Here is a 24,716-nt window from a genome sequence, read left to right as displayed (position 1 = left end):
CGGAGTATAAGTCGCACCAGCCATAAAATGCCCAAAAAAGTGAAAAAAAACATATATATGTATATAAGTCGCTCCTGAGTATAAGTCGCCCCCCCCACCCAAACTATGAAAAAAAACGCGACTTATAGTCCGAAAATTACGGTACATCATGAAGTGCGGTGGCGATGTACACCAAATGGGCCACTGGTACCTTTTACTATAGAAACTCCAAGTGGACTTGGTGGAAGGGCTTCTTTATTTGCTGCACCAATTATGTTTTACATAACCTCCTACCGTCCCACTCAAAAATGGGGTTCAAGTATTAAAAAAACAACAAAAAACCTAATCAATTATTCTCAATCTTTATAATAAGAATTCAGAAAATTAACAGTTCTTCAGAATCTGTGACCTGGTCCTCTCTCATCTCCTTAGTGCTTTGCAAATTCCCAGTATGTCTAGTTGAGTAACAATGTTTGATTTCTTGAGCACCGCAGTCTGTTGTCTGTGCATTCAAGACATGTCGGGGTGCCCCTGTGTTAAATTAAAAAAACAACAACAGCATTCCGTCTCCTGTTTTTGTCGAATTTGTCTGGAATCGCCAACCTCTCTCTTCACGACTGTTTTTGAAAAAGACATGACGGGCACATATCATTTTCATTTTCCATCCACTTGTCACTTCAGAATTACATTTTGTCGAAATGTTGTCATGCGCTTGAGCTGTGAAGAGGCACTTTTACATGTTGCGCTAACTCTCATTTAACAGAAGTTTGAATGTGATTGGTTAATCCTGAACACAGCCACACTTGAAAGGTCTGCACACCACTGATTATTTACGCTTCCTCTCGCTGAACAATTTCTATTTATTTATTTTTTTCAATTGAGTTGTCCCGATTTGGTGGAACAAAAAACATTTGTATTGTTTTTCACTTGGTCTCATTTTTCCAAATTACAAAAACCTGGCATTTGAATATGGGTGTGTAGACTTTTTCTATCCATTGTTGATAGATTCACAAACATGGTTGTCAACTGGATAGCTCATGAACCAAAGAGACCCCCACCCCAACAATAAATTGTTTCAAGATAATTGTTTGCTTTCAGGTGTTTTGTGAGTTATATGAAATCTTTCTGACCCCTTGCTTCTTTCTGCCCAGGTGCTCTATGAGGACAGTCAAATGGTGACCCTGACAGCACCGTACATGGCAGGCTTTCTAGCCTTCAGAGAAACCCCTTTCCTCTTGGAAGCACTGCAGCGACTTGAAAGGGACAAGCCCGCACTTCTGCCTCAGGCAATTAATCGTAGCACTGTGTTTTGACAAGTTTGGCTGCACAAAACATTTTACGACAAGAAAATTGGGGTTAACTTACCCTTTAAGTATTGAATGTGTTAATGTTGTGATTGTAATGTGTCTCCCAACAGGTGGTATTTGTGGATGGCAATGGTCTCTTTCACTACAGAGGTAAGAAAACATAAAATGCAGTTCCCACCCAGTTGCCCATCACATCAAACATTCCATCCATCCGTCTGTCTGTCCGTCCATATATTCATCCATCCATCCATCCATCCATCCATCCATCCATCCATCCATCCATCCATCCATCCATCCATCCATCCATCCATCCATCCATCCATCCATCTAATCTGTGTATACGGGGTCACATGGATGCTCGTCCAAGGCGTTCTCCAACTGTTCACATCACATGCGAAATGCCGACTACATCATTCCCTAGGGGAGACATTGTAGTTTTACCTGTTTAGCTGCACTTTGTATGCACTAATCTCATGCATGGACCCTGGCGAGTCAATTTTCTACTTCCGCAATTTTATGTGCGCTCTGATTTTAAAGGGAGCAGCTTCGATTGCCCGGAAGTCGGCTGTTTCACCCAACAACGGTGCTCAACAGCACAAACGGCATCTTCCACATGTGTGAGTCTAGGAAAATCCTCCCAAAAAAACCATCATACGTGTACACAGACTGCACTTTGCACTAGACTTGTGCTCAATGAAAATCGGGCCCTGTTTCTTACAGATTTGTATAGCTACTTTATAGCTGCAGGTGAGTTCCCACTATGTTTCGGCTGGGTGGCACGATGGTCGACTGGTTAGCACGTCCGCCTGACAGTGCGAAGGTTGTGGGTTTGATTCTGTCTCCAGCCTTCTTGAGTGGAGTTTGCATGTTCTCTCCGTGCCTGCATGGGTTTCGTCTGGGTCCAAAAACAAGGTCGATTGAGCGAAAGTCCGAATTCCCCTTCGGTGTGAGTGTGAAGGGTTGTTTTGTCTGTGCCCTTCGATTGGCTGGCAACCAGTTCAGGTTGTCCCCCGCCTCTTGACCAAAGTCAAGTGAGATAGGCTTCAGCACGCCCGCAACCCCTGTGAGGAAAAATGGATAGATGGATGGATTCCTCTGGGAGTGAATTGTTCAAGCTCCTAAAACGTCTCTAAATTGTAGTTTCTCATGCTTGGTTAAATAATTCCATAACAATGCCTTTAATATTGTGAGAATGACGGCATTTGTTATATTGTATTTCTAAGACCCCATCTAACATTCACTTTTGTTGAAAATCTGATTATATCATGTTACCTCAGTGGGAACAAATTTACTTAGGACAACTGGGATGTTTGTTTATTTCATGTTGTTCTTATCATTCATCATGAATGACAAATATTTTTGGTTTTGTTCTCGCTGTTTGGATCATGCAGAATTTGGACTAGCATGTCATGTTGGAGTGCTGTCAGGGCTGCCGTGTGTTGGTGTTGCCAAGAACCTGCTCCAGGTCCAGGGAGTTTTCAAAAATGAAGAACACCAGTCTCAGGTAAACTCATATTTCTCTTAATTCACATTGGTTTCCGTCCATATTTTGATGCAGCAATTTGTAATGCTAGGCAAACATTGCATAGGACTCTTTGAGTATTGATTATTGTCTTGCTGAGTTGGTATTTTTTTGCCATTGGGAATAATGAAACTATTCTATTGTGAGAGACGTTTGAATTACTTTTTACTTTTGTGAACTTATTTAGAGATGCCAGACACTGACAAAGGACAGAATCAACACTGCAACCAAAGTACAGTAACAATGAGACAGATTACTTTATTTCTTTGCTCTAAGACAGGGGTGTCAAACTCAGTTTTTTTGCAGGCCGCATTGTAGTCATAGCTTCTTTCGGAGGGCCATTTTGACTGTCAACCCAAATAAATGTATGAGCACCTCATATTATATACAGTAAAAGCTACAAAACAAACTGACAAATAACTCGTTTTCAAATCAGACGAGTAAAAATTGGTCAAATATTTAAAAAAAAAGATATTAAAAGTGAAGACAATTTGCAATTCTAGTAATGACAAAAGAATTTGATGCACAATTTGTCTTCGCGGGCCACATAAAATGATGTGGCGGGCCGTATCTGGCCCCCGGGCCTTGCGTTTGACACGTGCTCTAAGACAGTGGTCCCCAACCTTTTTTGCACCACGGACCGGTTACGTGTCAGAAATATTTTCGCGGACCGGCCTTTATATAAATAAATATATTTATATATTTATTATTTAAATATTTATATATATAAATAGGATGAAATAAAATGATACGACTGGCATAAAAACAAATATAAACCACATAAAAATAAAACGTTGAATTAGTGGGAGCACCGAGCTCTTTTCTCAGAAATGAGCCGTTCCCATCTAGGCATAATCGGAGACAATGACACCTGAAGTGGTTAAGGTTTGTCTTTAAATGCAGGATGCTTGGTCTCCATGTGCCGAAGCAGGTTTGAAGGCTTCATTGCCTCGTTAGCTAGCCTTTCGCCACATATGCGGAGTGCACTTGGCGCGTCAGAGTCACCTGTGGCGATAAATCCATATTTTAAGTAGGACTCCAGAAATGTTCTTTTAAATGCAGCTTTCCTTTTCTTAGAAGTCGTAGCCTCTTCTTCTTCAGTGTCCTCATTGGACGTTTTTCCCTTTCCGAAGAAGCTTTCCAAACTTCTCTGTTTCTTGCTCATTTTTGCTTGCCTCGCGGGCTTGACTGTGGTGACATGTCACGTGACCGAGACGAGCGCCCTGTGTCAAGAGTCCTTATTTTTCAGATGCACCGACAGATGTAATTGGGAGAGATTCGCCAAATTTTTTATATTTTTCAAAATAAATTCTTACTCATTTTTGCTAGCTTTGCGGGCTCGACTGGGGAAACATGTCACGTGACCGGGGCGAGCGTCTTAACCTGAATGAATTGATCGTCAACCTTTTTTTTTTTTTCCTGTGCGGCTCCGCGGCCCGGTACCAAGTGACCCACGGACCGGTACCGGTCCGCGGCCCGGTGGTTGGGGACCACTGCTCTAAGATGCCTGAGAATGTCATTTGAAAAAATGTTTTGGATTTTTTTTTTGCTGCCTGTCTCCCTGGCTTTCGACATAAGGATAAAAATGCAATATCTGTCATAAATTTGTTGTGTTAGAAGCTGTCAAATTACGTTTCAGCTTGTTCTGTTCCTTACTGTGCCTTTGGTAGCCAAACATCATTTAACATGTGAAACCCCACGTTGTCACACTGGAATTGTCACGTGCCGTGCCAGAGACGCTCGGCCGACAACTTCCCTCAGCCACACCCCTTTGTTACCGTAATGTCTGTCACCTGCTTCCTCTTGTTACTTTGTGTATTTAAACCCTGCCCGTGTGTTTCTCCCTGTTGGTGTCAACTGTTGTCTTCCGTCCCTGTCCGCGCCCGGTGTTCCTGGTGTCTGTTCAAAACAAAAGCTTATAAGAGCTCAATCCAGCCTACATATTACAGAGACATTTATTTGTAGAAAACACTTGTTGGCATATCTCTGCCTATTTAAGAAATTTGTGGTGGGGTTAAAAAAACCAAACAGATATACTATACTTTTAATGAATGAGCATCAATTTATTCACAAAATTAGCCTATGCAGGCTATGCCTATCCTCCCTTGAGTCCACTGTATTACTTAAGGCAAACCTTAAGACTTTGCAAACTCTTGGAAAACATTGTGTCGAAGGTTAAAGTTATGACTCCCTAATGCTTAACTTTCTTTGGGGAGTAATGATAGCGATAACCCATTGGCAGGAAAGTCTGTTTTGTTGATCTATCCATCTTCCCAAAGACATAATTTCTGCCTCTGCTTTAGCCACAATTATACCCGGAGCCGGGAGGAAATGCCCAAGATTATATATCAAGGTTGTTTTGGGATGCTTGCATTTTCAGCTGATCTAATCTTTTGTTGGAATGATGTTGTAACCTATTGATTAAACTAAACTATTGAGGTAACAAAAGGCCACTCTGCAAATGTATTCAGACTGTGGGAGGCATTTACTTGGATGTGTTTTGTTTGGCTTTTTCTAGTGTAGAGTCTTGCACTGATTCGAATTAAATGTTCCATATTTATAATGTTAATAGTAATAACATTATAATATTCACATCCTCAAAGCGCCCTTCTCCATTCTGACGCATAATGCACAGTACCACCAGCATCTTCACATATCATACCATTCTCAGTAGCGTGTGAAAAAAATCTTGAATTAACAAAGTAATTAAGAAGAAAATAATGCCTTTATAATAATAACTCTGTATTGATGGAAACTCTTTGTGGCAGTGAATCAAGATAAAATATCAACATTCAGAAACATCTGTACTACTATTTGCACAAACCGATAATTGTCTATTCATGGTATTAGCTCTCGACTAAACATGAATTAGCGTACAAGTATAATCCCATTTATTTATTTATTTATTTATTTATTTAATTTATTTAAATTGGGTTTTGGTTTTTTAGATTGTCTTATTTTCCTGTTCCAATTTTTGGGCTTCCTCTATGTACTTCTATTGCCAAATTAATTTCTCTCTCAGGGGCTAAAACAAATGTCTAGTTCTGATACCAATCTAAGGTTTCAAATATGCAGAGAATATGTCATTTATATTTATATATTTTTCATGTATATGTCTTAATTACCTAACCAATGTCACCAGATTAAATGGTAAATAAATAAATGGCTTTATCCATGGTGAATATAGCATCTCCTTATAATTTTGTGAAAACGTTTCACTTAAAACAGATTGGAATATTAATGAAGAAATTCTCTACGTGAAAAAAACCTCAAGGCCATTTAAGCAGACTTTTTTTAAATGCAAGAAACAGTATTGAAGCATTCGTTTGTCAAAATAAACCAAAGAAAACAAACTAGTTCTTTCTTCACACTGCATGCTTTTTCTTCTTCTTTGTTTCTGACCTCCAGTATATTTTCTTTGTGTACATAGATATCAGCACTGCAGAAAGGTGGAGACTGCTTTCCACTCAGCGCTACCTCTGGCAAAGTGCTTGGAAAGGTGAGAAGGAACGATATGAAAATAAAAACAAATTACTGACAAATACTTCACCTCTGCAGATGACCAAACGTTCATGTGCAACTAAATAAACTGGGTATCACTATGGACTGTATGCACACACTATTTTTGCATTTAGACTACAGAGGCATGCTACCTTCTGCTCGCTAGTCTAACACCTAGCGACACCGTGAAATTCTTTATAATATACTCGCAATCTGCTGAAATGACGTCAACTTACTATAAATGACTAATTACCTTATTATTAGCTCCAGTTATCCAAGTGTCAACTAAACAATCACATCACCATATCACATTGCCCCATCCCTCATTAGGGCACATATAATGAATGTTTATTAGCGTTTTCTGATTACTTATTTATAGGTTTGTAAAAAAAAAAAGTGTTCTTGGTTTTGCCGGCCGTCTGAGATATCCTTGGCCTTCATAAAAAAAAAAATCCTAGCTCTGCCAGTGAATCAGGTGTGCCCCAGAAATGTATCCAATGTCAATTGTTGACAAAAAGTGTATTTTCTAATAATGTACAAACTACCGTACGAGAAATAGAAACAAAACGAAAGCTAATAAGGGCCCAACTAAACGAGACAGGCAAACAAAACATGATCACAAAAGGGACCAATGCAATGTCTCTACTTAACAATCAGAAGTTGATTTTTTTATCTAACAATGTAGCACCTTTCAAAAGATAAATATCAAACGATCCGATATAGCCGATCAGATTGGCCAGAAGTCATAATACAGGATAAGGAAATGGAGGTGGGACTTTCTTTCTAACTCATCATTCACATCCACTCAACTCTTCTTGCAGGCACTACGTAGCTCAGATAAGAGCACCAAGCCAGTCTATGTGTCAGTTGGCCACAAGATCAGTCTGGACACAGCCGTTCAGCTCACCCACTCCTGTAGCCGATTCAGAGTCCCGGAACCAATCAGACAGGTACCAAAAGACCCGCAAATGTACACACACACATTTGTCATCTGCTGAAATCAATGCGCAAATTGCTACCATATCGGAGCTTAATACCTACAATAGAAGGAGGTACAGTCTCAACATGAAAACATCCTGAAACTGAAAGCTATTAAGTTCACAACCACATCCATGGTACTAATAAAACATCCATCCATCCATTTTCTGTACCGCTTGTCCCCACGGGGGTTGCGGGCATGCTGGAGCATATCCCAGCAGTCATCGGGCAGGAGGCGGGGGACACCCTGAACCGGTTGCCAGCCAATCGTAGGGCACACTGCCATCCACACTCGCACTCACACCTACGGGCAATTTGGAGTGCTCAATCAGTGCATGTTTTTGGGATGTCGGAGAAAACCAGAGTGCCCGAAGAAACCCCACGCGGGCATGGGGAGAACATGCAAACTCCACACAGAACTCGCATCCTCCTAACTGTGAGGTGGATGTGCTAGCTAGTGCTGAATCATGTTTCATTAGGGCGGCTCGGTGGCCCTAATGAAACATGATTCAGCATAATTATCACACAGCTTAACCCTTTGCATGTATATAGTGACAGTTACAGGGACAAAAATAAAATAAAGCAGGACCACATCCTAATTTTCAATCCTCCAATGTTCTAATTTCCATTTTTACTTGAATTGTAAATCTGTAACCTTATTTGAAAAACTAAAAACACAAAATGTTTGTTGACCCTTGCAATATTACCAGACGATGTACAATTTGCTAGTTGATTTTTCTTGTTTTCTGTCTTTTCTGGCCTAATTTGATGCATTGATCCCATATAGTATGTGACGTCATTACACTTTGCATCAGGGGTAAATCAGAATATGGTGAAAGAGCAGATGCGGGAATTGAACTCACGGTGCCGACACACAAGGCAGGCGAGTGTGCCCCTACCCCGAAAGAGCAGGTTTTGTTTTAGATTCAACCAAGGTAGTGACATCACAGAAGCATATAGGACATTTTAGTAAAACGAAAATGCGTTTAGTGATCACCAAAATTCAATTGTTTAATGGCACATGATACATTAGGTGAGATAATTAGAGCGATACAGTAGAGGGAAATTAATTGCTACCCTGTGGTAAGATTATTATGCTTCATTGTGAATGGTCTACATCTTATCTAGCATTACTCATCTCCACTGTGTATTACGAGAAATATTACAGCAGCTGATGACTCTTAACAAGGTACGTGAGTATTGAGAAATGCTGTTAGGTTTACAGCCCTCATGTGAACACTCAAATAAGATATTGCATTGACAGCATCAGGTCTTATTAAAACACCCACCCACGTTTTTGGTAGGAGGAAAAAACATGTTTTGGATGACCTTAACTGACCCCGCCACACACACGCACTTGCTTCCACTAGGCTGTGCTGTGTTCCCACTCTTTGGTCTGCTTTTTATGTTCCACTGCAATGCCATTTCAACGTGCAGACGTTTTCAAATCAGCAGAAGTAGCTAACTCATCCCTCCCTTTATGTGTGCTTATTTCATCAAAGTGTTATCGTGAGTTGTTTAGCTGGTGAGAGGGGAGTGGAGGCGTCTTTAGCAGTGCTAGTAGCAGTGACGGTCAGGGTGAACATGGACAGCAGACAAAAAAGGGGGACGTCAACGTTCTGTCCCGCAATGACACTGCTTATTTTAAACACTTGTTCCCAAATACTGTTTCTCCTCTGGCATGCTTCACTTGTCACCTCTGGTGTCTTTCACAAACATCTTTACAACTGACAACACTTTCCGCAAATTTTAGAAACATTACTTTAGTGAGCACGTGCAATACCAAATTGTGGCAAAACGTACTTCCGGTTTTTGAAAGGTGAAATTCAGTTTGAGTTTCATAATTTGTGCAGAAAGCTCGTGTGGTTTATGTAATCAGTGACTGGTATCTGACATTAGACGTGTTCCATAAAATCTGTCAGATTGTAAAAAAAGTACAGTTGAAAGATTTATTTTGAATTTTTTGGGGTTGGTACAAACTGTCTTTGACTATACGTAGCTGCATTGCTAAAATTGTTTTCTTAACATAACTATTTGATCACACTGCATCTGCACACAAGCACAAACGAACTCTTCTTTCTCTCTGCTTATATCACAACTGAAAAAAAAACATGCCCTCCTTCTACATTGGGCCCAATGAGGGATCGAAAGAAAGAAAAGATGAAAGGAAAAATGACATCATGGTGAAATCCTGCAGTGAAGGTTGATGGGTGCACACTGCAGCAGAATCTCTCCCACACCTTCAGTTGCTAACACTTGTCTCTATCTTATGTAGCTCACAATAAAGCCTGAGAGAAAGTACTGTGAGCGGCAGTGGAGGATGGTCACACCATGATCATCATTGCTTTCTGGTTTTTTTCTTCTCAACGTTTGAGTTGGTGCATGCAGTGAAAGACTATCAAAAGACATATTAGAAGGCGCTTGCACATAATTTGTGGCCCCTCAATAGGTCATTTCATATATACAAGATCCATGTCAAACCAAGTGATCGCATAAGTTTGTGGTTTTAAAAGAGTGGACTCATTTTGCGTGAGTGTCTCATGAAATCTAATGGACCGGATCCTGTCTACACTAAATACTGTTCAGTACAAGCTGTGTGAAATTCTGTGCGATGATTTCCATTAGAGCTCATCCATCCCAAACAAGTCACACGGGACAAATCATGTATCGTCCTAAAATTGGCAAATCAATAAAACTGTCTCGATTGGTTCGGGCAGTTCCCGATCTTGACCCAGCGAATGGCTACGCTGAGCCTTTGTGCTGTTATTAGCATCATTAGAACAAGTTGAAAAATAGTAACAAGAAATCTAAATCTGTGTGTTTGCTGATATACATATGCTGCCTTAAAACGGAAATAAATAAATCTCCCCCTTAAAAAAGCCCAGTCACTCATAAGCGGGTATAGCCAGAGAATTGGCTCTTTGTTAAAATCTCCAATTAAATCAGTAGTTTTGAAATTGCAACATTAACATTGCAATTCAAAAAAGGTTTGGAGAAATCCCTTTTCATAGGACTGACGACATTCAGCACTGTCCATAACCCTCAACCCTTTGTTTCATACATGTTTTTCAGAAGCATCTTTTACAATCCTGATGAAGGTCAAATTCTACTTCTATGCCATTTATTTTCACTTTAAATTCATATCTTTTGATCCTAAGAGAAAAACCATTTCCCTAACTAAAAAAAAAGTCCACAATGGGAGTTTATGGCATATCACTAAATCACACACACCACTGGTCACTGATACATCTTCACAAGCAGCTTTTCTCTTTCCAATTGGCAAGTCTCGAATTGAGTGACAAATGGTCCGCTCTGGATAGGAAGCTAAACTCATGCAATAGATAGATGCCCATCGGGGCTGGGCTGATGGTGGTCCGCTGGTCATTATCCCTACAGGGTGAAATCAATCCAACCTTTCATCCCTCCCCGCAGACGTACATCCACTGGTAATGGGACTCTTAGGAGCTCCCTGAGACACACAGTAACATCACATACCCAGGTCCTCTCCGCGCTGTCTGAGTGTGTTGCACTAAGTACAATAATAGACAATAAAAAATATCATTATATAATATTTGCTGCTTCGTGGCATCATTCAGGTGAATCCTTTGCCAGAATAGATTGTTGTATATGCGTTTTCTTCTTGAGGAATACTCACATTTGATTAACTACAGTACCCGGAAAAGTATTCACCCTCTTCTGACCGTCCTATTTTCCGGGATAGTTTTCATATTTCAATGTTTAGACGAATCTAAATATCGAAGATAACCTAAGTAAATAGGTGGCTCGTGGGCCACTGGTTAGCACGTCCGCCTCACAGTTTGAAGGGTGCGGGTTTGACTCCCTGAATGGAGTTTGCATGTTCTCCCCGTGCCTGCGTGGGTTTTCTCCAGGTCCTCTGGTTTCCTCCCACGTCCCAAAAACATGCATTGATTGAGCACTCCAAATTGCCCAAATTGTGTGAGTGCAAGTGCGGATAGTTGTTTGTCTCTGTGTGCCCTGCAATTGGCTGGAAACCGGTTCAGGGTGTCCCCCGCCTACCGCCTGGTAACTGCTTGGATAGGCTCCAGCACGCCCGCGACCCCCGTGGGGACAATCGGTACAGAAAATGAATGGATGGCTGGATGGACCCAAGTAAATATAAGATAGATTTTCAAATGATTATTTTCTTTTGGAAAAAAGGGAAAAAACTACCTTCCCTGTCATGAATTCAAATCCTTTGCTGACAGACCACGTTTTTCACACAGTACCAGGTAGCTTTGATTTTTTTTCCTTAATTAAAAAAAATACCATTTAAAAACTGTCAGCAAAATGGGTTATTGTGTTTCATTGTCTTGCTGCTGCTTATCCATAGGCCATAGCTAATCATTGTCTTTCTGCCGATCCACTCACACTAGAAATGCATCCATGCAATACCGAAAGCTCTTTGGATATTGGATGCATACAACCTCCCAGCTAAGAAGCAATTAGTGTGCCTCCATCTTGGGTTTCCATGCAGCCTGAGTGTCAGGCAGAGACAGGAAATGTAAAAGCAGCTGCAGTGCCAGAATGCAAAAACAGATGGAATTTTAATGTGAGTGATAGATAGACCATGCAAAGTCTGCATGAACGGAATGAAAAAGATTGAGGAATTCGTAGTGGACAAGTAGGGTATACATGTGGTGGGAAGGGGAGGAGAAATGCAACATGTTTGTTTTTGTATAAGAACCGTTGCTCGTGTGTGTGTGTGTGGTGTGTGGTGTGTGTGTGTGTTTGTGTGTGTGTGGTGTGTGTGTGTTTGTGTGTGTGTTTGTGTGTGGTGTTTTTGTTTGTGTGTGTGTGTGTGTTTGTGTGGGTCATGGCTGTGCATGCTCCTCCCTTTTTTTTCCCAAACTCACACCCTTCTGTCCCCCCCGACTTCATTCGTCCTCTGTTTACATGACTGACTTTTATTTCATCCTCCAGCCACTGCCATCCATCCATTTTCTTTTTCTTTCTCTCTCTGATACTTTCTGAATAATTCAGAGCAGCATAGCTTGAGCATTTTTGGTTATGCTCTCTTTTCTGCAGTTCCGGAAAAAGTTTGAAATATGCACAGTTGCACACAGTCCTCCGTGTGCACAAATCTGACTGCAAAAAAAAACCCCAAAACTAAACTTCCTCCTATTAGTGACAATAAAGAAGAAAAAATAGCCTTACATTGATAATGACAACAAAAGTACTTGCAGGAGTTTTTCAGAAGTTCATCATCAGTGTTCTCCCTGTTTCTGAAATCCCTGCATTTATCAATCCATCCATTTGTCTTTCCCTTCATCCGTCCGTCATTCCATCCTCTCTACTACTTGTCGTCATGTCTTACTTTATTGTGTTTATTCTAAATTGGGAAAGTAGAATTTGATTTGGAAGCGTCGTCACAGTGCCTCTTTGTCATCTCATCAGACGGTCTTTTGTCATTTGTAAGCGTCACCCACAGAGAGTTTTGTTTTTGCTGATGTTTGTTTTGTCTGAGAGTGAACACAATTTTTCAAAAAGTTATGAACCGATTTGAAAAGAATTTTGTGCTTAGCTGGGCAATGGGCCAAGGAAGACGATTAGATTTTAACGTCAGCCAGTTGACACACTGATCTTTAGAAAGAATTGTTTGCATCAAGATGCATTTTGCTTGCCAGGTTAAATATCTGCACATATATAATAAAACATAAACAGAAGGAACATCTTCTAACTAATGTGTACACTATAGTGATAAATGATTATCCTTGATGCTAGTACAGTAAACCTCCATTTATCACCGGGTCTATGTTTCAGAAACCCATCTGCAGTCGTTAAAAATCTGCAGTATAGACAGACCATATGCCATTTTTAAACTAAAATATTAATAGTTTTACCCTTCCCCCACACTTTAAACATTTCTAAACTAAACAAAGCACTTAAAGTTACAGTATTGGAATCGGGATAATAATTAGAAGTTTTTCAATTAAGGTTTAATGCTTCCGATTCTGATATCGATCATCCATGAGTGAAACGTCCGAATACTGATTCCGATACAGATTGTGTGGATTAGCCGTATATTTCTCACTTTATCTAGAGTGAGTACTGGAGAAAAAAGGAACCGTTATTCTTATCAGCAATGCAAAGTTTTCATCAACTTTACCAATCACGTACTTTTCCACAACAATCATCTGACATCATCTGAGGCCAATGGATTGGAGCACCAATATTTAGAATGGTTTTGGATTTTCTTTTATAGTTAGTTTTTATTTCATTTTGACTTTTGTTTTTCCAAATCAATTAGTTTAATTAGTGGTGCAAGGCAGAGCTTTAATCACCCGGCTAGTTGTTATTTCACTTATTCTTTATGTATACACATTTTTATTTTATTTATTTATTTATTTTATGAATAACCTTAACTCAAACATAGTTAAATCACAGCATAAACATATTTTACCACAAACATTTCCCAAACATTTTCAGCTCAAGACCCGCATGGAACACTTGTTTCCTCCCCTTGGCCCAGACTTTTAAAGATGCATCACGTCTAACCTCGACTTCAACATGTACTCATAAATTATGGCCAAATAACAAAACTGTCACCAATTTATAGCAATAGACATGATTCAAAGAGACCTCAGCAAAAACGAATGTGTGCCTGTGACAACCAGTTAGATAGCTTGCAGGATTTTATTCTTAAAATAAAATTGGTTGAACCACAATCAATTGTGTTGCTCTTTATATTTTCTGACGCACTTGACTATTTTTGCTTATAATTAATTCTGGCTTATTTGATCATTTATTCATTTTCCACAAATGTGAAATAAATACATTAATAGACATTTACAGAGTCATGACAAAGAAGTTATAAAAATAATAACGTGAGACTGACATCACAGCGCCGTTGATGCCAGCTCTACCAGTTGACTTGTGGAACTTTTCTGACATTGCCAAAAGGATGTGATTGATTTAAATCGGACATCTCCTCTGGGCCCTGAGGCTGTCTAAATGTTAATATATGTCTGTCTGACATTCTGGTGCTGCAGCCACTGGACTCCTAAGCCCTCTTTGGATGGAATGCGGTCGGTGGCAGTGAGCACAATTTGAATAATTATTATTAAAACACTTTAGCCAACATTTGGCTTAGTCGAAGGATCTGAAAAGCGGACAAGCAAAGAGAGTCGACAAGCATAGCTGCCTGCTTTAAGGGCTTTTGTCAGGCTAAATGATAAATACTTGCCTGGGGCCACTGGTCCAGACACCTCTGCACGTCTGTGTGTGTGTTGTCTGACAGCGCCCAAAGCTACTGCAAAGAGCCACCAGTGCACATCTGTTTGCTTGTGGCCTTTTCTTCACTCTGCATAAGCACGTCCTTTCTTTGTCCTCTTTTTCAAGTACACTCAGTGCAATGACTGTGCTCTCTTGATGTGGCCATTCAATACAATATAAGTTGGCTATTGCATGACAGTATTGATTTATAGTACCAACATAGCTTTGTCTTGAAGCAGTAAATGCAAGTTTGAGTTATACTTTAAACTTTTGGCGGTGAGTGGGGTCAAAATTATATATTTGGGATAGAGACAAATAAATGAGAGCTGATGTTGTGTCAGAGAGAGAATTTTGAATTGAAAATGTGATTGAAATCATGTTTGAAGAATTTAAATTTGTCGTATACTCAAACAGTTCCAAAATTAATGGAGCGAGGTGAGACTTGGTGCTGAACTATTTCAAGTTTGACATTAATTGTAAGCATATTGTTTCCTGTAGTTCTTTGTCAGTGCTTCTGCATCCCTACACGTTGGTGGCTGTGTTAAACTTGCCTTCACCTGCTAATGGTGACTGAATTCACTAGATATGCTCGTGATTCTCAACAAGAATCAGTAGGCTGCAGATTTATTTTGAGCGCTGCCGTCTCACAGCTTTGCCTGCAGGTCGGATTGTGCAGAGTTTTTATACTTTTGTGCTTGTGTGGGCTCTCTGTGGATCCCTTCTTCCCTTCCGAAACTGTGAGTGAGAAGGCTTGTCTGTCTTTATGTAGGAGTTTTGTGATTGACTGGTGATCAGTCTACTGCGTAGCGCAGCTCTTGTCTCCAGATCCCCGGATGATTTGCTTCTCCAACAATTTTCTCTCTATATCAAACCAAATCTAGTGGTGTTAGTCACTAATTTTTTTGTGTGAAAATAACAGCACTACTTAAGAATTACGCAATTTGTACCTTCTTTCTTTTAATAAAAATGAAAAGAGTTTAGTTTTAGTACATGGGAAATGAAGCTCTTCATTACATAGCTAGATTTTAATTTGTCTTCTACCTTGCTTATTCTCACTTAGGACAGATGATAGGTTGATAAAAAAAAAAGCTATTTTAATATACGCTACATAAGAAAATAGATGCAGACACACTTAATCAATCGATAAATCTGGGGTTGCACTTGACCTAATTGTTATTTTTTCATTTTACCAAGACCCTTAGGACATTTCTATGCTTTCAACTTAATGCCCGATTTACTGAATGTTTGCTCATGCAAAAGAAATGGGCATAAACTTGATTGTTCATGCAAATAGATGTGGAAACTAAAGTACTAACTGCAGAACTGAAATTGCATCTACCATTGTGGCAAAATTACTGTTTTCTGCAAAGAGTAGTATATGCAAATAGATGAATTTATCATGTGATTTGGCATCATTAAATGCTATGTTTATCAGGCAGGTGTAAACGCTGACAAGAAGGACATACAGGTAAATTAGAGGTGACTTGGAGAAGTGATCTATTACTCTTGTGAACATTTTTGAAATGCTTGACACTAAAATGATCAGGGCATGTTGTCTGTTCAGTAATGCAATTTTGTAGCTTCCATATGATTTAAGGGCTTACTTGGAACCAGTTTCAAAAAGGCGTCACGCATCATTGAAGAAAAAAAAAAAATTCAATGCTGAAATTCCTTGCATCTGGGACGTTTCACTGACAGTGACAATTGGTGCAAAGTATTTTTGGGGGTGTGCTGACCCGAATTTTAAATATAGTGTTAAGCATTCGAATGTCACACACGAGACTAGTTGCCTAAGTCAAACAAAATAAGACTTTTGCTATGTGCTTACTGGCTTGCCCAAAATGATCCGAATTCTTTTCTTTTCTCAGTAATTTCTTTGAATACATTTTACATTAATAAACACTTCCACCCATTCCATTCCAAAAATGTTCTTTTCTTTCAGGTAGTGTCAGAAAATTTCATTTGGTGTCAGACTTGGAGAACACAAATTTATACAGCAGATGCTGAAAAAAAAAAAACCCACTTGTGATTACTTCATGTTTTTAAGAAGAAAACTGCAGAAGGAATAAAAGCATAGTTTGTTTACAGTTGTAAACTTTTCTATTGTGCCAGGTGTACATGGTAATGGTTGCCTGAGGCAAGGAACTGAAAAGCGTGATGAAGGGGTGTGTGACAACTGCTTGTGTGAAACAGATTGCTTTCCTATTCACTGTGCAAAAGAGCAAGTCAGAGAAAGGAGTTGGTGATTTTTACTGCTTGTAACAGTGATGTTATTCTTGCTTTCTGTTATGTTGCACCAGGATTTGATGCTGAATGTCAAAACAAACATAATGCGTGATCAGTACAAGACAGTTAAAATGTTGAAATTCCTCAACAGCCACAAAAGACACAGGCGCTGGTGGGCCTTTCCCAAAAGGCCGTCCTTATTCTTTGTGAAAGACAGGAGACGGTCGATCTCGTTAACCGGGTACCTGAACACATCGACCTGTTCCATCACCTGTCCCTCCAGCCGAAACGGCTCAGAGAGAGTATGTGGTGTGTCTTGGGTCTGTCAGCCCACACAGCACATCTCTTTTTTTCCTTTTTTTTTTCATTTTCATTTAATTACCATTCAATTGCGGTCCACTTTAGTGTCACTTCCGTTGAACCTGGTGTAGAAAGTGTTGAGCTGCTCCACAGAAGAGGCACGGTCGAGCACTGGATTACATCTGCTGTCTGTGCTCTGTTCATCATGATGCTAAGTCTTTTCTCTGGTGAGCTTGTTTTTCCGTCTTGTTCTTGTAGCAAAGCTAAAATTCTGGATCTTGCGATTCAGAGCCATTGTCAACTCTTTGACTCTTTGTCTACTTGCAAAAAAGTTATAATTCAAGGTTAATACAGTGTTTGAAATTTCAGTGTGAAATTTCAGAGGCCAATAGTTCGGATTGGTCCGTATTTTGTTAAGAGAAGTTGCGAGGTGTTGCGCTGTTGTCGAACTAGGGGTGTCCCAGCCAAACTTGCATCCTGATATCAGAGGCGTAGCCAAGCCGGGGCGAGCCCGGGCGGCGCCCCGGTTAGGACTCCCTGCGCCCCGGTTGAAAAAAATCGAGCTTTTTCGATTCTTCATTTTCATGCCGTTTTTTTCTTTCGGTCTTGCGCGAATGTGCTTGCGCTATTCTATGTGCGCGATGTTATCCATTCACCGTTTGCCTCCCGGACCCGGATGTTGTTTTAGCGATCAGCGAACGGCGTGGGTGATGTTCGATTTTTTTTCCTGTGGGCGTGCGCCCCTACTGGAAAACTTCCTGGCTACGCCTCTGCCTGATATGATACCGTTATTGCAGACAAGTGTATTGCCCAAGACCCAATATTGAGCCGTAACAATATTGGCAGGAATGATACATGCTTTTCTTTTTTAGTATGAAAGTGATCGATTCAAACAAATAACTATGCAACCTCTGATTTCAATGAAAAATACTCACACTTCTACTGCATACATCAATCTTCTACTCCTTACTTTGTTAGCTCCTTCACACGCATGGTTGTTTTGATCATGTGGGCTCTACATGCTAGATCCAAATGCTGCTGGCTAAAAGAGCAGAAGATGATGAGTCTGCAATGGACTGCCTGGAATTTGGATGTAGACTTGATACTGTTTTTTGTTATGAAATTAAACCGATATTTGATGTCATTATCAGACACCCCCACAATAACGTCATGTTTTGGCTTTTTTAAAACATTAAACTGCCATGGAATCATTGACTTTGTAGTTAAAATACAACTGAACTTTATTTACTATTTGGCAGTTTACCAAAAAGCACATGTAAAAAGGGGGGAATTTGACATTTCTGTCTGTCTGGGACTGTTGCAAATAAATGCAAGTACCTTGTAAAAGCAAGTGCCTTGAAGTGGAGTGCAATACAGTAGCTACCTCTCAAGAGGAATAACACTCATAAATCTGAAAGTCCACTACTTACTTAGTAAATCTTTGTGGAAAGACTTTGGTGAAGGTCTTTTTCAATTTGAGTTTTCCATTTCCAGCGTAACTGTGCCGCAGTGCATAAAGCAACGTCCATGAAGGCACATTTGGATGAGGGTCGGTATGGGCAGCCTTGAAACAATGCATTTTTATCGTTTCGTCAATCCCAAGCAGGCCACAGTTTGGCTCGGTCCTCAAGTAGGACCGAACAATGTTTAGATAGCAGCGTTGGACTGAAGACACGTCTGCGCACAATGATTTATGTTTGTCAGGTTTGGCAGCAAAGACCAGCTGCTTTGTTTGTTCTGTGTCATGTCAGCATCAAGGTCACTTCATTTCCATTTCAATGGTCCAGTGTGTGTGTGTTCACCGTGTCAGGGCTTTCCTGCACGCATTTGATTGCACTTGATTGTATGAGTGATCTTTCTTTCCATGTCTTTCCCTTGTAACATTCTCACTACCTCATCTTTTTTCTTTCCCAGGCTGACTATCGCTCCAGAGAGTACCTCCGTGCTCACTTCCCTACTGCAGAGACAGGAAGCACAGAACGAGGTGGGTGACATCACATATTTACATATGTACATACCACACGTTTTTTTTTTTTTTTAAGTCTGACGTGCACGCTCATGTTTTGACATCCAATTAGGGAGAGCGAATTTGTCTCTATATATCATAAAGCGACAGCATATGACTCATTGAGCAAACTGAAAATAATTGTATCCTGTCAGCGTTGTTGGCAAACGTAATCATTCTCATCAAAGTTGCCATTTCATTTTAACCCATGTAACCTAGAGGAGAATAAACACTCTGAAAAACTCAGCTTTTGCTTCTACATTTGCCAGAAGTGTTTACATTTCTTATTAGACTGCGGTCAGAGTAATTTGAAACCAGTGAAATTAAAGTCATATATCACCAACACAGACTTGCTTCCATTTCCAAGCTCATGATCCCACTGAGGGAATCATGTTTTTAAACTTATTGTGGAAGCGTGTGGTCACCAAAGTATGCTATTATTCACTGCAGCAGCAAAAGAATCCTTTTCACCAACTGTCTGTAGCTTGCTGCCAAACTGAGCTTTTTTCATGACAGATGACCAAACATCTTGGCTACTGTGTGTCGGCACAATTTGGAAAGAATCGATTCCACAGAAAATGTCAGCCGAGACTTGTTCATGCAGTTTCAAATCATGATGCCTTTCTGTGAATGTGTAAGTGCCCAATGCTCACCCAGGCAGTGTTCCTTCAGCTAGTATTTATTACCTTCCACAAAAAGAAAGTGGGTGGACAAAAAAGGGATTGTGTCCACCTTAGGTCTTTGTGGAAGTCAGAGTGATGGAAGATTGATGCTTTGCAAAGAATCACCTTGAGAAATTGAGATTGAATGAGAAGTGTGGTATGTGACATAACAATAAGAACAAATAGAACATCAAAATATTGAAAAGCTAGAACTACTCGACCTTCAACTGACACCCCAGCATGTTTTTTTTGGATTGAAAAGTACTATACACTGTGCTGTAGCTTAAGAAATATCAAACGTGCACAGTATCGGCCGGTGCACCTCAGTGCAGCCCTCTGGCAAACTCAATGGGACATCTGCGGTCATCTTCTCAGGATCTCCCTGACGCAGTGAATCCTCTGAGTGTGCTCTTTTCTTTGATCACTCAATCCAACAATCCGAAGAGGCTTTGTGCTGAGTTAGCAAGACTATTGCACGTTCTTCTCGGCCTTAACGCAGATTTACTTTCTGAATAGCCACTTTCTTCTTATGCTCTTTATCTTATCAAGACTATTGCACGTTCCTCTCGGCCTTAACGCAGTTTTACTCTCTGAATACTCACTTTCTTCTTCTGCTCTTTATCTTCTTTATTGTATCTCTATCATGCGGCACACTGCCCCTGAGAGGCCAAACCATGCACAGAAGGAATTATTTTTTAGATATTTTATTGCAATCATCATAAAACATGATTTTTGTATTTGTTTATTTTATGGTTGTTCTTTTAAGTTATATTTAAACTTAATATATTATATTTAAAGTTTTGACATCGAATAAAGGTTTGGAATCAATAATCATGATTGTTTATCGATCATTATTTCAACATCAGTCAAAACATTTGTGATTAATACTTTTCTTGCTCATAAATCACACAGCTCAGCTGTGAAACAAGGTCATTACTTTGGCATGGCTTCGCTACAGAAATATTGTCTTGTGTATTGTTAAATTAAAAGTGATAGAAACATCCGTTACCATGCAGCAAGTTCAAAATTCCTTGCGAATAGAGCAAGAGCATCCATTGTTAGAAGGAGATAACTGAATCGCGTTTACAAGCCGAGATTTGGGTTTTATTTGGAATTTTAAAAACACATTTAATGGCATATTCTGGATTCTGCACATGTTTACATGGACTTTGAAAACACGAATACTGCCAATATATTAAAGCGTTATTGACCGCATATAAACGATGTGATTGTGATATTATAATTTCAGAATCCCAGCGCCTTCATGGTCACCAGGGAATTCAAACCTTCTGTTTATTTGTTACTTCATTTTTATTTCTATTCATCGTTATTAGTTATATTATTTTTCTGTTGAGTCCAATTTCATGTAGCGCACATTGTGACAGCTGTTTTTAAGCATATAAAGTTTCATTGTGAGTTGAGTTAGGTGAGTTTAAAAGTTACATTTTTATCAGCTCAAGTATCATGGATGTGTGTGTCTCCAAATGTAGAAATTGTTCCAATCAACTCCATGCTGTTATACAAATTTCAGTGCCCTTTCCAAAAGCATTTCCAAAATGTCAAGGAAGATGTTGTTAAGGCAATCAGCTCAAGGTTGGACCGATTGGCTCTGTTGGGAGTCGCTGCTTTCATTAAAAAGTTATGGTGGTACAAGGGCACATGCCAGAGGCGCTGTTCACTGTCAGTATTATCCACTGTAATCCATAATGTTACTTGCTGCATCAGTTGGTGAGTGGGATTGATTGAATGAATTTCCCACCAGTGACAAATGGACATTGTGTAGCTAAAGAACCGTCACTGAGGATGTTAAAAAAAAAAAAAAAAGTTAAAGTCCCAATGATCGTCACACACACACCTGGGTGTGGTGAAATTTGTCCTCTGCATTTAACCCATCCCCGTGTGATTTTAATCCATCCCCTGGGGGAGAGGGGAGCAGTGAGCAGCAGCGGTGCCACGCTCGGGAATCACTTGTGATCTAACCCCCCAATTCCAACCCTTAATGCTGAGTGCCAAGCAGGGAGGCAATGGGTCCCATTTTTATAGTCTTTGGTATGACCCGGCCGGGGTTTGAACCCACAACCTTCCAGTCTCAGGGCGGACACTCTACCACTAGGCCACTGAGCTATGTCGTGCACCCCATGAACTAGTTTGTACTGGGAATTTTGCTTTTATTTACAGATTATTTGAATTTTAACGATTTCAATTCTGGTTCAAGTTTCACATGATTATCGGCTCATTTATTTAGGGGGTATGGTCAAAAAAGGTTGCATGGTTGAAATTATGGTTCTCAAAAACTACGGCCACCTATTTTTTTAGCAAACTATACTAAATAATTTTAGCAAAATGATGCCCATGTTCTTTGTCTGCATTGTACTACAATTATCTCTCACTTCCTTATTCCGAACCAATCATACATCATTTGAGAAGACGCCAAGGTCATCTTAGAAGTGGGGTAAAATTGACCCAACCTCTTGGGTCGGTCCAATTTTTAACCCAGATTGGGTTGTTTTTAATTCAGCACTTTAAGGGTGCTGGTGGAGCTCCATTCGACTGTGTTGTGTTAAAACTAGTGACAGAAGACGTGATGATTGTTCAACTTGTTTATTTCTGTTTGCACAAACACACGACGTGCGTTAGTCAGTTCCACGCCCCCACACTGAGAAATAATTTGTTAAATTAGCATCTTTGGCTACTTAGTTTATAGCAGGTGCAGAGTGCGCCACTGTTTTTTACTCTTATTTAATGCTCAGCGATTTTCACTGGAGCTAAGACTTTTGGTTGCTGTTTTTTTGCATTGCATTGGCACCTAGCCAATTTCACATTTGGAAGAGGTTTGACTCTGATCTGAAGGAATATGCTTGCTTGTATTTTGGTTTATTTTCTCTGCCTTCCCTCATACCCAAGTTGTGTTACTTGAGAGCAAAAATTAGAAATTGTCAATCATATGAATGACAGTGTCAGTCCAGCCTCAAATCCCCTTGTTATTGTTCCTCCTGAGACATTTACTGCAATTAAGGAACACAATTCTGTTGGTAACATGGTGTCCCACAATTTTTCAGACTATGATGGATTATGATGGATGGATGATGACTTCAAAAACAAATCCATTTGATAAAATGCATGTCCCACCTCACATTCGCTGCACTCATCTGAGGATTACAGTTTTGCAACTGTGGTTGTTTGCTGCTAAACTATTACTCAGTTGCTAGTGGTGAGTGTAATACATGTCAAAATACATAACGGTATATGCATATTTTAGATTCATTTTCTTTATCTTTCTGTACAAGCGTAGTATGATTGGGGTTAATAGTTGATTAGTTTGAGTCTTTTTTCTCATTTAATCGTATTTGGTTTACCATTGTGAGCTCGTGTTTTCCTAGTTTACTGGTACCTCTTTATCACAATATTTTTGTGCTTTATGTAAATTGATCAGCTCTTTCTTGTTTTGTGCAACTCTTCCCTTATTTGGCCGTGAAATGTTCACTGGCACATTGTGGTCTTTGTCGAGCAGATGGAGTCATGTTGAATCAGCAAAGGATAATATTAAGCCAAGGATGATTTTTTCTTAATTAAAGAATCATTAATAGACATTTTGATGTCTTTTTTTCGTGCTTCTTGATTATTGATCCTCTATTGTATTTCCCGGATGTCTCTTTCAAAGTTGAAGGCATCAAGTTGAGTCACAGTTGAAAATTAATTTGTGCTTTATTATACATTTAATTGTATTAATTTTTCTTTTTCTTTTTAATGATATTGTGCCAACCGTTGAAGTCCTTTTCCATCTCGGCTTTTGCTCTCTTCTCTTCTCTTCTCTTCTCTTCTCTTCTCTTCTCTTCTCTTCTCTTCTCTTCTCTTCTCTTCTCTTCTCTTCTCTTCTCTTCTCTTCTCGCTCTGCTTCTGTTGTTCTGATACAGCAGCGGAGAAATGGCATCAATTTTCATCGTGCACAAAAACTCAGGATTTTGCATTTTGTCTCAGCTCCCTCTGCCAGAGCGCCGCCATGCGCCACGCAGGGATTGATAAATTGCCACCACCTGCCTCATTTTTCATCAACGCTGCATTATTGTCGGACAAATATTCACCATAGCCATGTGAACCCCTCAGCCATGACAAGAACAATCTTCAAACCCCAGGAATGGGATGGGTGACAGGGAGCTCGAATAGAAGTGCATACAACAAAGTGGTACCCTAATACCTTTCAGTGCAATAAACAAGCAGAAATTATGCCATAGTAAAGAAGTTGATCCTCAGGTTTAGTGGGCTCAATGAAGGTGCTTGCAATCCGTATTGAAAAGAAAAAAAAATGCTAAACGCTATCATCTTAAATGTCAAATCGACATCCCTGTCATTTCCGCTTAGACTGTTAACAGTTCTGCCACGTTTACTGCTTGATAACTGTAAATGACATCTTTGTGCACCCCACTGTTGGAAAGATTGAGTCACCCCATAGATCTCGGCAGCATACCACTGCGTTCAGAGTATCCTGCGGCAGGAAATCTGTGACTCAAAGCAATCGATAGACTCAGAGAGCAATAAATCAATTGAATCGTCACTCGCCAGTTTTTTTTCATCATGCTCTCAGCCTCTCCTGTGACCTGATCCTCTGTTGGTGGATCATGTCAAACTGTGGCTACAATACACTCACCAATCATCTCATTAGGCATACCTGCACATTGGAATCTGATCCTATAGAAGAGCTGCGTAGACAATATGGATTTAAAAATATATGCATCCATCCATTTTCTGAACCACCTCACTAGGAAATGATCCCAATTTCTACAGATTGCCATATAAAGCTGATGCGTTCTTGTTATTATACTATTATTTGCAGAATTCGTTATACAGCTCATATTTAATTTCTTTGGATACTTTTACACAGTGATAACTAAGGCCAGTTAAATCTGTACTACGATTTTGGTCCTCGTAAAAAAATCTTTTTCTAAAACCGTAGGGCGAAATGTCCCTCATGGTTGAAAAATGGTCAATCAATTATGCTATAGATC

General features: G+C 39.8%; 1 protein-coding gene across 11 annotated transcripts in view; it reads left to right on the top strand.

The window, feature by feature from the left end:
• LOC119128479 (endonuclease V-like) overlaps window positions 1-24,716 on the top strand; it is a 72,786-nt gene that overhangs the window by 3,816 nt on the left and 44,254 nt on the right. For 9 of the 11 annotated variants that reach the window (XR_005099026.1, XR_005099025.1, XR_005099020.1 and 6 more), the window contains exons 3-8: window positions 1,131-1,265; window positions 1,397-1,436; window positions 2,678-2,790; window positions 6,239-6,307; window positions 7,131-7,259; window positions 18,961-19,030. Coding sequence is in view for 4 of the 11 variants with exons in the window: in XM_037260946.1 (XP_037116841.1) it covers window positions 1,131-1,265; window positions 1,397-1,436; window positions 2,678-2,790; window positions 6,239-6,307; window positions 7,131-7,259; window positions 18,961-19,030 (556 nt within the window). In the remaining 7 variants the exon portion in view is untranslated. Of the gene's footprint in view, window positions 1-1,130; window positions 1,266-1,396; window positions 1,437-2,677; window positions 2,791-6,238; window positions 6,308-7,130; window positions 7,260-18,960; window positions 19,031-20,020; window positions 20,423-24,716 lie in introns of those variants that run through there. The other 2 variants (XM_037260932.1, XR_005099021.1) reach the window with 2 other exon arrangements.

Source organism: Syngnathus acus, chromosome 1 (assembly GCF_901709675.1).
Source record: "Syngnathus acus chromosome 1, fSynAcu1.2, whole genome shotgun sequence".
NCBI classification, from domain to species: domain Eukaryota; kingdom Metazoa; phylum Chordata; class Actinopteri; order Syngnathiformes; family Syngnathidae; genus Syngnathus; species Syngnathus acus.
Note: the sequence above shows the minus strand (reverse complement) of the source record. Positions and strands in the feature narration are given on the sequence as shown.